At 39.4% G+C, this 16,257-nt stretch overlaps 1 protein-coding gene across 1 annotated transcript in view; it reads right to left on the bottom strand.

Moving 5' to 3' along the window:
* LOC140737658 (A disintegrin and metalloproteinase with thrombospondin motifs 12-like) overlaps positions 1-16,257 on the bottom strand; it is a 615,581-nt gene that overhangs the window by 152,334 nt on the left and 446,990 nt on the right. Inside the window, exon 16 of the mRNA XM_073064184.1 lies at positions 5,940-6,081. Within this exon, the coding sequence (XP_072920285.1) occupies positions 5,940-6,081 (142 nt within the window). The remainder of the gene's footprint in view (positions 1-5,939; positions 6,082-16,257) is intronic.

The raw sequence follows: 16,257 nt of genomic DNA on the forward strand, positions 1-16,257 counted from the left end.
TTGATGTTCATGTTGTCAGGTTGGAGGCTACATAGATAGAATATTAAGTGTTGCTCTTCCAACGTGGGAGTGGCCTCATCATGGCAAAAGAGGGGACTATGGACTGAGATGTCAGAAGTGGAATGGGGATGGGAATTCAAATGGTTGGCCTCTGGGAAACTCAACTTCTTGCAGATGGAGGTGAGGTGCTCAACTAAGCTGTCCCCCAATTTACGACGGGTCTCACCAATGTGGAGAAGGCTGCACTGGGAGCACCGGGTACAGCAGATGACCCTAACAGATTTGCAGGTGAAGTGTTGCCTCACCTGAAAGGACTGTTTCAGGTCTAAGTAACAAAAGAGCAAAATTTCATTTAAAGAGAAGTGTGATAGAAGAGGAAATTAGTCAATGTTTCATAAAAGGGAAAATAATGCGGTGTTACATATCCCAGTTTAATTTTATCTAGCCTATACACTCAGTGGAGCAAGCAGGTGGTGTAGTGGCCTCAGCTTAGCACGTAAAGGAGAAATGGTCCTGAGTTTGAACCTGTCTGACTCTTTGCACACTTTCCATCTGTGCTGGGTTGTACGTCGAGCTAGCAACTCGTCTTCATAAAAATTTGTCAAATGCTTCAGAAATGGCAAAGGTGCCGCCTAATGCGCCACATGGCTTGAAAAGGAACACAACAAAACACCCAGTGGCCACTTTATTAGGTACTCTTTTACATTAATGCGGATATCTAATCAGCCAATTACGTGATAGCAACTCAATGCATAAAAGCATGCAGTTGTTCAGACCAAACATCAGAATGGGGAAGAAATGTGATCTAAGTGATTTTGACTGTGGAATTATTGTTGGTACCAGATGGGGTGATTTGAGTATCTCAGAAACTGCTGAACTCCTAGGGTTTTCACACGCAACAGTCACTAAAGTTTACGGAGAACGGCATGAAAAATAAAAGACATCTAGTGAGCAGCAGTTCTGTGGGCAGAAGTGCCTTGTTAATGAGAGAAGTCAGAGGAGAATCCAGACTGGTTCAAGCTGATAGTAAGGTGACAGTAACTCAGATAACCAGGCATCACAACAGTGGTGTGCAGAAGAGATCTCTGAATGCATAAATGTTCAAACCTTGAAGTGGATGGGCTACAGCCACAGGAGACCATGAACATACACTCAGAAGCCACTTTATTAGATACTTGCTGTACATATCTCATATTTTTACTGAGAAACAATGTGATATGTATGTGTTGGTCAATATGCTAGTTTAATAGGTTAATATTGATAACTGCCAATGTCACCTCACACTGAAAACATACTTCTTACATCATTAATCAAAAATTATCAATCATCAATAAATTCATCATTTCAATCTCTCACATTTGAGTAAACACAATTTGTTGCAAATGTTTTTCTCTTTTAAATATAACACACCAACAAAATGAACATCATTTAAAGTAGTGGTAACCAACCTTTTTAAGCCAAAGATCCCCTACCTCGGCCTCAGTGAAAGGCGAGATCGACCCCAGATCGATTAGTCACACACATGCGCACTGGGGCAGAAAAGACCAGAAGTAAAACCCCACGACCCGGAAGTAGAAATAATGCATAAACACCAGGGGTACCCACCCTTTTTTGCACCGTAGACCGGTTTAATATTGACAATATTCTTGCGGACCAGCTGACGGGGGGGGGGGGGGGGTGGTGGTGGGGGATGTGGTGGCCACGCTCCGGGCCAGTAGCATCAGCACTCTCCGCCAGACGTGCTCCGGGCCAATAGCATCGGTACTTCCCACTGGCCATGCTCCGGGCCAGTAGCATCGGCACTTCCCAATGGCCACGTTCCGGGCCAGTAGCATCGGCACTTCCCAATGGCCACGCTCCGGGCCAGTAGCATCGGCACTTCCCACTGGCCACGCTCCGGGCCAGTAGCATCGGCACTTCCCAATGGCCACGCTCCGGGCCAGTAGCATCGGCACTTCCCAATGGCCACGCTCCGGGCCAGTAGCATCGGCACTTCCCACTGGCCACGCTCCGGGCCAGTAGCATCGGCACTTCCCACTGGCCACGCTCCGGGCCAGTAGCATCGGCACTTCCCACTGGCCACGCTCCGGGCCAGTAGCATCGGCACTTCCCAATGGCCACGCTCCAGGCCAGTAGCATCGGCACTTCCCACTGGCCACGCTCCGGGCCAGTAGCATCGGCACTTCCCGCCAGCCGCGCTCCGGGCCAGTAGCATCGGCACTCTCCGCCAGCCGTGCTCCGGGCCAGTAGCATCGGCACTTCCCACTGGCCACGCTCCGGGCCAGTAGCATCGGCACTTCTCACTGGCCACGCTCCGGGCCAGTAGCATCGGCACTTCCCGCCAGCCGCGCTCCGGGCCAGTAGCATCGGCACTTCCCACCGGCCGCGCTCCGGGCCAGTAGCATCGGCACTTCCCACCGGCCACGCTCCGGGCCAGTAGCATCGGCACTTCCCACTGGCCACGCTCCGGGCCAGTAGCATCGGCACTTCCCACTGACCACGCACCAGGCCAATAGCATCGGCACTTGCCGCCAGCCACGCTCCGGGCCAGTAGCATCGGCAGTTCTAGCCGGCCGTGCATTTAGGCGATTGATGACCTCACGTGGGTTCAAGTTCAACAGTGGCCGTGACAGGGACTGAGGAAAGGTGCAGCTGACTCATATAGTTTCCTCGCGGCCCAGTGGTTGGGGACCACTGAAGTACACTGTGTAGTGCGGGGGAACTATGCGCATGCGCACTGGGCAGAAAGAACAGAACTAAAACCCCGCAACCTGGAAACAATCTCTCAATGGTATTTGTGTATTTATTTATTTATTTTTGGGGGGATCTACTGGGAAAGTCTCAAAGATCGACAGGTTGGCGACCACTAATTTAAAGCAAGAATTATATTATTTATCGACCCATATTTATTTCTAATATTTTGATAGGTAATAATGCTCTATCATTTTTATGTAAATGCTGCCTACATACATCTAAGTTTTGCTTCAAATACGAATCTATAAAAATGAAAATAAATCTTGACAACTAAGGGTCAATAAAATCCACTGAAATGATGAAAAATATAAAATTTGAATGATGCCAAACACAGTTATGTAACAAAATTACAGAGGGACTTTGACCAACTAAGCAGAGGTATCTATGGACATATTTCTTAGGGGGAAATTTGAAATTATTCACTTTGATTCTGAAAATAGACAATACATTTTTACTGCTATGAGGACAGGAGGTGGAAAGGAGAAATGGATTACATATTCTTGTATGGAAATCACTAAAAGCACTTGTTCATCTATAAAGAATTACAAGGAAATCAAATAGAACGGCTTTTCTTTCAAGAATGGAAATCAAATGTGTACAAATGACTTCTCGGTTAGAGATTTGTTCAGACCCCAGTGTAGCAGTGCTTGGAGGTGAGATTTTACAGAATTATTTGACTCCTATCATATTTAAAGGATTAAATCATGAGTTAGGTTATAGAAATTGATTTGATTTCCCTTCAGTTCAAAAAGATTAAAAGGGTAAAACAAAATAAAGGTGTTAAAATTATTTGCTGAAGCAAGTTATGATGGATGCTGAAAATGTAGGTAAGATATACAATGTTGAAAATACACAGCAGGTCAGGCAACACCTGAGACCCTTCATCAGAATGGAAAAGGAAGGAGGGAGAAGCCAGAGTGAGAAGGTGGGGGAAGGGGAAGGAGTACAAGCTGCAGGCGATAGGTAAAACCAGGTGACAGGAAGGTAGGTGTGGATATCTTTCACTCACATGGATATCTAAAAAAAGCCTCTCTGAATATAGGAGGATTTGCAAGACTGAGAACAATAGATTTTTGTTGACATCAATAGTCACAGAACAAAGATTGTTAACCAAGACCAAGGAGATGGTGGTGGACTTTAGGAGATCTAGGCCTCATATGGAGAGTGATCATTAATGGAGAATGTGTGGAGCAGGTTAAGACCTACAAGTATCTGGGAGTACAGTTGGACGAGAAGCTAGACTGGACTGACAACACAGATGCCTTGTGCAGGAAGGCACAGAGTCGACTGTACTTCCTTAGAAGGTTGGCGTCATTCAATGTCTGCAGTGAGATGCTGAAGATGTTCTATAGGTCAGTTGTGGAGAGCGCCCTCTTCTTTGTGGTGGCGTGTTGGGGAGGAAGCATTAAGAAGAAGGACGCCTCACGTCTTAATAAGCTGATAAGGAAGGCGGGCTCTGTCGTGGGCAAAGTACTGGAGAGTTTAACATCGGTAGCTGAGCGAAGGGCGCTGAGTAGGCTACGGTCAATTATGGAAAACCCTGAACATCCTCTACATAGCACCATCCAGAGACAGAGAAGCAGTTTCAGCGACAGGTTACTGTCGATGCAATGCTCCTCAGACAGGATGAAGAGGTCAATACTCCCCAATGCCATTAGGCTTTACAATTCAACTGCCAGGACTTAAGAACTTTTTTAAAGCTATTATTAATGCTTTTTGAGTTAGTGATGTAGATGCATATCATATTATTACTGAGTTAAGTATTGTATGTAATGAGTTTTTGCTACAACAAGTGTATGGGACATTGGAAAAAATGTTGAATTTCCCCATGGGGATGAATAAAGTATCTATCTATCTATCTATCTAAATGAAGCTGCAGGTCAGATTAGCCCTGAATGATGGAACGGCTACTTCCATCCATAAGTTACTACAGTTACTTCCACCCATAAGATCCTACGCTGTTTTGTCAATGTAGTCACATGATAGTCATATGAAGTAATTTCCTGTATTTAGACCCAGTGAGAGTTAATGATAATATCACATTTCAATCACTATTTTAATTGCACTCAAAACATGCTTACAGAACCATTTGATAGAATTATTCACTGACCTGTAATATATAAAATAATTAATAATAAAATTGATTCATAATTCATGATTCTTCTTGTTTTGGAGATTCAAACAAGAGGACATGAGTTGAGAGTTAGGGGGCAAAAGTTTAGGGGTAACATGAGGGGGAACTTCTTTACTCAGAGAGTGGTAGCTGTGTGGAACAAGCTTCCAGTAGAAGTGGTAGAGGCAGGTTTGGTATTGTCATTTAAAAAAAAAAATTGGATAGGTATATGGACAGGAAAGGAATGGAGGGTTATGGGCTGAGTGCAGGTCGGTGGGACTAGATGAGAGTAAGTGTTCAGCACGGACTAGAAGGGCTGAGATGGCCTGAGATAATCCAAGGTTATGAAGAGGAAGAATTTCTTCTCTCAGAGGACTCTGAATAAATAACAATACATTTAAGGTTGAGGTATCCTCCAGGGGCTTCAAACGTGAAGGGATTGGACAGGAAAATTGAGCAAATGTGAAAGATCAAATCATTATATTATTGTACACTGGAGCAGACATGGGATGGGGCACATGGCCAGTTCCTTTCTTATTTTGTTGCTTCTTAGTAACAGGATGCTCCAAACTGACTAAGTCTGGGATTCAGATAAAGTTTAAAGTTCAGAGTAAATTTTATTATCAAGGTAAATATACATCACCAAGTTTGCTGATGACACCACTGTCGTGGGCCGAATTAAAGTGATAAAAGTGAAAGGTTTGGTTTAGGTTCTCTGAGACACAGGATGTATAATGGATGAAACTTTGTCTCAAGAATTTGTAGAGTGACAATTCCCAGGTCCACAAGCGCCCCCACCCCTCACCAGCACAGGATAAATCACCCAGACACTGCATTGTGGAGATATACACTCAGTGGCCAATTCCCTGCCAGATAGTCCTCTATTTTTCTTTCATTAATGTGCCTATCTAATAGTTTCTTGAATGTCCCTACAGTATCTGCCTTTACTGCCATCCCTGGCAGCTGTTATACATACCAACCACTTACTATGTAAAAAACATACCTCTGATATCCCCCCTATACTTTCCACCAATCACCAAAATTCTGCCCCTCGTACTTGTCAGTGTGTTACCTTGTCCACAAGGGGCGCTGCATGCTGTCCAGGCTCCATATTTCCAGAAGAACTCCGGCTGACTAATGGTGTTCTCTTCCTCTGTATGTTTCTTGATCGTGTACTCATATCGAATTCCAGGGTTTGTTTCTTGGAACAGTAGCTGCAATTTACCATTTTAGTGTTAGTCATAAGTTGCAATGAAAAACCAGACATCCACTTTGTAATATCCTGCACACTTGGAACAGTACCTTGAAAAAGTTTTGAGCTCATGTATATAGATAGGGTGCCCAAGACTTTTGCACAGTACTGTATTAGTCAATGTGGAGTGGAGAGTGAGACTATAAATCTGGCAGGAGCAAAGGATGTTAGGAATGGTGAGTGTAGAGAACTGCGGGTGGGGTGTGCATCAGGTGGCAGAGAAGGAGTTCTGGGGGGTGGGGAAGGGGGTGTCACAGGTGCAGACACACCCAGTGCTGAGATACCAGGTAAGGTTATTTGATTCCAAACAATTGGTTTGTTGATCATTACAGAATGTTTCTCTGGTGCTTCCCGCTTCCTCCTTTCCCAACTACAATTGCCCTCTCCCTGCCCACTTCCCATTCTCTTTTTCTTTTTCAATCTTTTTATTATTATTATCAATATATATTGGGATTACAAACTTACAAATTTATACTAAACATGAAAGGATACACAAGCAATAGTTACAATATAATTAAGTCTTCCCAAATCATAAATGATACAAATAACATATAAACAAAGCAAAACTAGGTTATATCATAATATATATTAAAAAAAAACAAAAAAGAGAAAAAGCAAAAAAAATTATGCTAGAAAAAAACTAATCTAACAACCTAATAACTAATAAAGAGAAAAAAGAAGAAAAAAAAGAGAAAAAATAATTTTTAAAAATGGGCTGTTTATAATATCTATTAAACAAAAATACAAAATCATCAGTGTCGCCAACTCCAATGCTCTCAACATATGTATAATCAAAATTGGAAAAATGAATAGGTTTGGAACAGGGTCTCATTACATCATACGAAAATATTGAATAAATGGTCTCCATGTCTTTTCAAATTTAATAGAAGGGTCAAATACAACACTTACAATTTTCTCCAAATTTAGACATAACATAGTTTGAGAAAGCCAATAAAATACGGTAGGGGGATTAATTTCTTTCCGATTCAACAAAATAGATCTTCTAGCCATTAATGTAAGAAATGCAATCATTCGACAAGCAGCAGAAGATAAATGGATTGAGTCCATCATTGTTAAACCAAAAATTGCAGTAATAGGATGAGGTTGTAAATCAATGTTCAATATCGTAGAAATAATATCAAAAATGTCTTTCCAATATTTTTTCAAAAGCGGACATGACCAAAACATATGAGTTAAAGATGCTATCTCAGAATGACATTTGTCACAAATAGGATTTATATAGGAATAAAAATGAGCCAATTTATCCTTAGACATATGAGCCCTATGCACAACTTTAAACTGTATTAATGAATGTTTAGCACATATAGATGATAAATTGACTAATTGAAGAATTTTATCCCAATTCTCAATAGGGATAGTAAGGTTAAGTTCTCTTTCCCAATCATTTTTAATCTTACAGAAGGGCTCTGAATGTATTTTCATAATTATATTGTAGAGTTTTGATATTACACCTTTCTGAGAAGGATTTAGTTCAAACAAATTCTCCAAAATACCTGAAGACACAAAATTTGAAAAAGTAGGAAGTACAGTATTTAAGAAATTCCTAATCTGTAAATATCTAAAAAAATGAAATCTAGGCAAATTATATTTATTAGATAATTGTTCAAAAGACATAAAACAATTATCCAAAAATAAATCGGAAAATCGTAGTAATCCTTTAGTCTTCCAAGCTGAATAAGCTTGGTCTATAATAGAAGGATAAAAAAAGAAATTGGATACAATAGGAATAGTTAAAACAAACTGATTCAACCCAAAAAATTTCCGAAATTGAAACCATATACGTAAAGTATGTTTAACTATCGGATTGTCAATTCGTTTCTGCAATTTAGAAAGAGCAAAGGGAAGAGAAGACCCTAAAATAGAACCCAATGAAAATCCTTGTACAGATTTAGTTTCCAGGTTTACCCAATGAGGGCTAAAAGATAAATCCCAATCCTTTAACCAACATATCAAATATCGGATATTGACTGCCCAATAATAAAATCTAAAATTAGGCAATGCTAGTCCACCTTCCTTCCTTGCCTTCTGTAAATATTTTTTACCTAATCTAGGATTTTTATTCTGCCATATATATAAAGACATTTTTGAATCAACATTAGCAAAAAAAGATTTTGGAATAAAAATTGGTATCGCTTGAAATATATATAAAAACTTGGGTAAAATAATCATCTTAATAGCATTAATCCGACCTATCAGAAATAAAGATAATGGTGACCATTTAGTGAACAAACATTTAATCTGATCAATTAAGGGTAAAAAATTAACCTTAAATAATTTTTAGTAATTTTAATCCCTAAGTATATAAAAGAGTTATTAACTAATTTAAAAGGCAAATTTCCATAAATTGGAACCTGCCTATTTAAAGGAAACAATTCACTCTTATTAAGATTTAATTTATACCCGAAAAAATTACTAAATTGAGCCAACAATGATATAACTGCAGGAATGGATTTCTCAGGATCAGAAATAAATAATAATAAATCATCTGTGTATAATGATAACTTATGTATATCCATCCCACGAGTAATGCCAAAAATGTTCGGTGATTCTCTCATAGCAATTGCCAAAGATTCTAAAGCAATATCAAATAATAATGGACTAAGAGGACAGCCTTGTCTAATACCCCGAAATAAACGAAAAAAGGGAGATCTTTGATTGTTAGTAAAAACCGAGGCTACTAGAGTATGATGTATCAGTTTAATCCAGGAAATGAATGTCAGACTAAAATTAAACTTCTCAAGCACAGTAAATAAGTATGGCCATTCAACTCTATCAAATGCTTTCTCCGCATCTAATGAAATGATACATTCTGAGGTGCTACGTGAAGGAGTATAAACAATATTCAATAATCTCCTAATATTGAAAAAAGAATAGCGATTTTTAATAAAACCAGTTTGATCTTCCGAAATAATTTGAGGTAATACCTTCTCCAGCCTGAATGCCAGTAACTTGGAAAAGATCTTGGAATCTACATTCAATAAGGATATTGGTCTATAGGATGCACAGTCAGTAGGGTCTTTATCTTTTTTCAATATTAAAGAAATGGAAGCTCTATAAAAAGATTGTGGCAGTTTACCCAATCTAATTGCTTCTTCAAACACCCTGCATAACCAAGGAGAAAGAGTAGAGGAAAAACACTTAAAAAATTCCACTGTATACCCATCTGGACCTGGTGCTTTCCCAGAATTCATAGAGGAAATAACCCCTTTAATTTCTGCATCCGTAATAGGACTTTTTAATTTTGAAAGATCATCTGATGATAATTTTGGAAAATTCAATTTCCCAAGAAAATCATACATGGTATTATGATCATGAGGGAATTCAGAATGATACAGGGAGGTATAAAAATCTTGAAAAGATTTGTTTATCTCATCATGGTTAACTGTCAATTCACCATTCTGTTGACGAATCTTAATAATTTTACGTTTAACCAAAGCATTCTTCAATTGATTAGCTAACAGTTTACCCGATTTATCACTATGTATATAAAAATCAGATCTGGTTTTCATTAATTGATTTTCAATTGAAGATGTAAGTAATAAACTGTGTTCCATTTGAAGTTCAACCCTTTGTTTGTAAAGCTCCTTACTAGAAGCAGTCGAATATTTCTTGTCAATTTCTTTAATTTTATCAACCAATAAAAGAGTTTCCTTCTTAATACGTTTTCTCAAACCAACAGAATAGGAGATAATCTGTCCACGTATATATGCTTTAAAAGTGTCCCAAAGTGTTCCGCAAGAAATATCATCTGTGGAATTAGTTGAAAAGAAGAAATTGATCTGTTCCTTCATAAATTTAATGAAATCCGGATCTTGCAGTAAGGTAGAATCAAATCACCATTGCCTAATACTAGAAGCTGTATCCATTAATTTAATAGAAAGTTTCAATGGAGCATGATCAGAGATGGCTATAATATCATAATTACAACCAATTACAGATGGAATAAAACAAGAGTCAATAAAAAAAATCAATTCTCGAGTAAGAATGATAAAGATGTGAGAAAAATGAAAACTCTTTGTCCTTAGAATGCCGAAATCTCCAAACATCAAAAATTCCATTATCCGTCAAAAAAGAATTAATGTAAGTGGCCGACTTATTAGGTAACGTCTGAGTGGATATAGATCTGTCCAGCAAAGGATTTAAAAAACAATTAAAGTCACCACCCATTAACAACATATATTCATTTAGATTAGGTAGAGAAGTAAATAAGGACTTAAAAAAATCAGGACAATCCACATTTGGAGCATAAACATTAAACATAGCAACCTTTTTGTTAAAAAGTAACCCAGTAATTAACAAAGATCTACCATTCAGATCCGAAATAATATCGTGTTGGACAAATGTAATAGAGGAGTCAATAAAAATTGAAACTCCCTTTACTTTGGCATTCAAATTCGAATAGTACTGTTGATCCCTCCAAAACCTAAAAAAACGTTGATTATCCTCTTTCTTCACATGAGTTTCTTGTACAAAAATAATATGTGCATTCAGTCTTTGGAATACTTTGAAAATCTTTTTCCGTTTAATCGGATGGTTTAAGCCATTATTATTCCAAGAGACAAAATTAATGGTCTGAGCCATATTTCTAAAATCAACCCTTTGGTATATAAAGAGTTAACCAAATTATGAACTCATGCACCGGGAAGAGGAACAAAAATAAGGAGCGGTCCCAGAAGTGACGACATTGCGGACATTTTAGTAGTTTAAAATCAGCCCAAATGAAAAACCTAAAAAAAACTGGTAAAAAGAACAATAGATTTAGAAATGAGACCCCCACCCCCCACCCACGAAAAAAAGTCCATCCCCAGCCTGGAGAAGGCTGGGAAAAAAAAAGGAATGATACTAAATCTACCCCCATATCAGCAGAAGGCAACTCCAAATATATAAAGGAGAGAAAAAAAGATCCACCCAAACTCCAAAAAAGTAATTATCACTATACTAAAACAAACTTCTTAATATAATTGCTAGTAAAAAAAACCAAAAAGAATATAAACACTAGTAACTTATAAATCGGGTTAAAACCCAAACAAAAAGTTAAAATGTGATAAGAAATGCATTATAGGAAGTAGATGAGAGAAAAAAAATGGCGAAATCAAAAAAAAGCAAGAAATATTTTAGAGAAGAAACCGCCATCTTAGTCACACAAAAAATGAAAAGGATATATATCAAACTGTTAAAAAAAATTCACCTTCAAAGGGTTAATAATAATGACCAAAAATAAAGTACAGTGGTTAAAGTAAGTAAAATAAGATTAGTACGTCGAAAAAAAACTTTAATTAAAATATAAAATATAGAATAAACCTACACCAATAGCCAGAAACAAAATCTGGTTTTGGAAACAAAAACTATCTTGTAACGATCAAAATCACTCATTTATTAGAGACGAGAATCCGAAGCAGTAGGGTAGTTCTCATCCAGAAAGCTTTGAGCTTCAGATGTGGAGAGAAAAACACGTCGTGGTGCATTCGGAGGCGAGATTCTAGGCTTCGCAGGGTATAAAAGCGCTGGTTTTAGATTTTTCTTATAACATTCGGACATCAGAGGTTTAAAAAGAAGCCTTGCCTTCATTACTTCTGGGCTAAAATCCTCCACTAATCTAAACTCGAAATCTTTGAATTTAACCATCCCTGAACGCTGAGCCACACGAATAAGTTGCTCTTTGACATGCACATAATGAAATCGAACAATTACAACAGGTGGTTTAGATGAAGAACTCAATGATCGGCGCATAAATCTGTGGGTGCGATCAAGTAATGGAGGACTGTCTGGGAATACAGAAGGGAACGCATCCTTTAAAAGTTGAGCAAAATACTTCGAGGGGTCCCCTTGTTCAATACCTTCCGGGAGACTAAGTATGCGTAAGTTCTGTCTTCTGGACCGATTTTCAAAGTCGACACTCTTGGCTTTAAGTGTTTCCACCTGTTTAATCGTCGAAGATAATTTCTGCTCCAGTTTTTCAATTATCAAGTCTCACTTCCGAGCGTCCTCTTGCAAAGTTGCGATTAGAGCTTGCTGCTGGTTAACTACTGAATCAGTCTTATCCATATAATCCTGAAAAGCCTTTATATCTTGTTTGAAAATTTGTCATTGTTCTTCAAATTTTTCATTTAAAAGCTCCAATAACATTTCATAAGTCAATTCAGTGCGCTTAAGATCGGGCTTTTTTTTCTTTCCGTTGCTGTTAGAATCTTTCCCAGGGTCTCGCCCTTTAGATCTCAAAGCCATTTCTGTACTCATTTCTTCAAAATTCACAGTACACTCTTAAAGATAAGTCCAAAAAAGTAGCAAGAATCTTTTGGTGTAGGTAAAAGTAAGTTAAATAAGGGTGATCATAGGTTAAGAAAAGTAAAGGTTATGGAGCGAATCTGAAACAATACTCACTCCATGAGCGTCTCCTGGTGACCTCCCCCCTTCCCATTCTCAGTCCACAATAGAGACCCATATCAGAATCAGGTGTGTCATCACCCACATAGGTCATGGAATTTGTTTTGTTTCTTTTTTGCAGCAGCAGTACATAAAGTGTAATACATAAATGTTGGAGGGAGGGAGAGAGAGAGAGAGAGAGAGAGAGAGCGAGAGAGAGAGAGAGAGAGAGAGAGAGAGGGAGGGAGAGAGAGAGAGAGAGAGAGAGAGAGAGCGAGAGAGAGAGAGAGAGAGAGAGAGAGAGGGAGGGAGAGAGAGAGAGAGAGAGAGAGAGAGAGAGAGAGAGAGAGAGAGAGAGAGAGAGAGAACGAAAAGAAACAGGCTCTTTAGTCCATATAGTCCATTCCAAAACCATTTATATTCCTCCTCCCATTGACCAACACCATGGCTCTCATGACCCTACCATCCAAACTTCCTTGAAATGCTGAAATCGAGCTCACATGCACCAGTTGTGCTGGCAGCTCATTCCACATTCTCACAACCCTCTGAGTCAGGTTCCCCTTAAACTTCACACCTTTCACCCTAAACCCATAACCTTTGGTTGCAGTATCACCCAAACTTAGTGGAAAAAGCCTATTTGCATTCATCCTCATAACTTTGTATACCTCTATCAAATCTCCTCTCAATCTTCTACATTCTAAAGAATGCGGTCCTAACCTATTCAATCTACTCGGCAACATCCTTGTAAATTTTCTCTGTGTGGTTTCAAACTTGTTTACGTCTTTCCTGTAGGTAGGTGTCCAAAACTGTACACGATGTTCTAAATTAGACCTCATTAGTCTTATGCAACTTCAACATAACATTACATCTCATGGAGTCAATACATTTATTTATGAAGGCCAATATGCCAAAAGTTTTCTTTACATCCCGTATCTATCTGTGATGCCACTTTAAACAAATTGTGCACCTGTATACCCAGATCCCTTTGTTCTACTACATTCCTCAGTGCCCTACTGTTCACTGCGTAAGACCTACCTTGGATGGTCCTTCCAAACCTTGCACTTGTCTGCACTAAATTCCATCTGCCACTTTTCAGTGCATTTTTCCAGCTTATCTGCAAGCCATGAAAGCCTTCCTCACTGTCCACTACACCCTCTCCCCATCTTAACGTCATTCGCAAATTTGCCGATCCAGTTAATCACATTATCATCCAGATCACTGATATAGATAACAGACAACAATGGACATAACATTGATCCCTGAAACACACCACTAGTCACAGGCCTCCAGTCAGAGAGGCAATCCTCTACTACCACTCTCTCGCTTCTCCCACAAAGCCAAAGTCTAATCCAATTTACTACCGAATCTGGATTGCAAGCGACTAAACCTTCTTGACCAGCCTCGCATGCAGGACGATGTCCTGCCTAAGATATTTGCTCAGTCCTGCACATAAGAGTCTCCCTAATGTATCTGCCTCTACAACCATACCTGGCAGTAGGCTCCATGCACTCGTTACTCTTTGTGTAAAGATTTTATCTCTGAGAACCATCCAATACTTTTCTCCAAGTCACCTTAAAAATTATGCCCCTTCTAAAGGCAAGGAGCGCAAGAATTTGAGGGAAGCCTTGAAAGCTTGCAGCTACCCTGATTGGGCCTTCATCAAGACAGCAACATAAACAAGCCGTGTCCTCAGCCCACAAGGCAGAGGAAAGGAGTAAAGCAGACAGAAAAACATAGTCATCCCACGTGTAGCTAGAGTTCCGGAGAAGCTCAGAAGGATTTCCACCAAACACTAAATTCCTGTGTTCTTCAAACCAATGGATACATTCAGACACAAACTCGTCCACCCCAAGGATCTTACACCCAATCATAAACAGAGCAATATTGTAAATGCTATCCAAAGCAATGAGAACTCCACAGATCTGTGTATCGGTGAGACAAAACAACCACTTCACAAACGGATGGCCCAACATGGGAGTGCTTACACCTCAGGTCAAGACTCGGCTGTATATCTACACCAAAAGGGAAAGGGACACTCCTTTGATGATAACATTGTGCACATTTTGGACAGGGAAGATAAGTGGTTTGAAAGAGGGATTAAAGAAGCCAAATTCATCAAACTGGAAAACCCACCCCTGAACAGAGGGGGCGGAGTACGGCACAACCTATCAGCTACTTATAATGCAGTCCTAGCATCTCTACCCCGGCATCTCCACAACAGTTCACACCTTCATTCATGCAAAGGTAGGATTAATGCTCCTCTCATTACCTCTCATGACTCTTGACCTCATACCTCACATGACAACCCTCATGTGATTGCTATACCTTTAAACAACTCTTTACTTTATTGTCACCAAACAATTGATACTAGAGCGTACAATCATCACAGCGATATTTGATTCTGCGCTTCGCGCTCCCTGAAGTACAAATCGAATTAAATATAATAAAAATTTAAATTATAAATCATAATTAGAAAATAGAAAAGGGAAAGTAAGGTAGTGCAAGTCAGGTCCGGATATTTGGAAGGTACGGCCCAGATCCGGGTCAGGATCTGTTCAGCAGTCTTATCACAGTTGGAAAGAAGCTGTTCCCAAATCTGGCCGTATGAATCTTCATGTTCCTGAACCTTCTTCCAGAGGGACGAGGGACAAAAAGTGTGTTGGCTGGGTGGGTCGTGTCCTTAGATAGATAGATAGATAGATAGATAGATAGATAGATAGATAGATAGATAGATAGATAGATAGATAGATAGATAGATAGATAGATAGATACTTTATTCATCCCCATGGGGAAATTCAACTTTTTTTCCAATGTCCCATACACTTGTTGTAGCAAAACTACTTACATACAATACTTAACTCAGTAAAAAAAATATGATATGCATCTAAATTATCTTGATTATGTGATTATATGATATGCATCTTGATTATCCTGGCAGCACTGCTCCGACAGCGTGCGGTGTAAAGTGAGTCCAAGGATGGAAGATTGGTTTGTGTGATGTGCTGGGCTATGTTCACGATCTTCTGCAGCTTCTCTCGGTCTTGGACAGGACAACTTCCATACCAGGTTGTGATGCACCCTAGAAGAATGCTTTCTACGATGCACCTATAAAAATTAGTGAGGGTTTTAGGGGACAGGCCAAATTTCTTCAGCTTTCTCAGGAAGTAAAGGCGCTTTTGGGCCTTCTTGACAGTGGACTCTGCTTGGTTAGACTAAGTCAGGTCATTTGTGATATTCACCCCGAGGAACTTAAAGCTCTTGACCTGTTCCTCCTGCGTACCACCGATGTAGATGGGGTCATGCGGTCCGCTAATCCTTCTGAAGTCAACAACCAACTCCTTTATAAACTCATAGAGTTTATAAACCAGAAGACTACCCACCATGGATTAGAACTGAAGAAGCCTCTTGGATGAGTGGCAAACATCTACTAGACAACACAGAAAGTCCAGTTACCTTGATTTACTACTGCTTGATAAACAATGACCTGGATGACTGAGAACCTTCATAGACATATGCCCCCTTGTATTAGAAGTTTTATGCCCAGGCAAAAAGTATTTGGTTGTCCATTCAAATTATACCCCTTACCTCTTGTAGACCTCTACCAAGTCACCTTTTGTCCTCCTTTTATCTAAAGAGAAAAGCCCTAGGTCACTCAACCTATCCTCTTTGAACATTATCTCTAATTCAGGCAACATTCTGGTAAATCTCTGCACCCTCTCTAAATCTTCCACATCCTTCCTATAACGAAGTACCA

Source organism: Hemitrygon akajei, chromosome 13, assembly GCF_048418815.1.
Source record: "Hemitrygon akajei chromosome 13, sHemAka1.3, whole genome shotgun sequence".
Taxonomy (NCBI): domain Eukaryota; kingdom Metazoa; phylum Chordata; class Chondrichthyes; order Myliobatiformes; family Dasyatidae; genus Hemitrygon; species Hemitrygon akajei.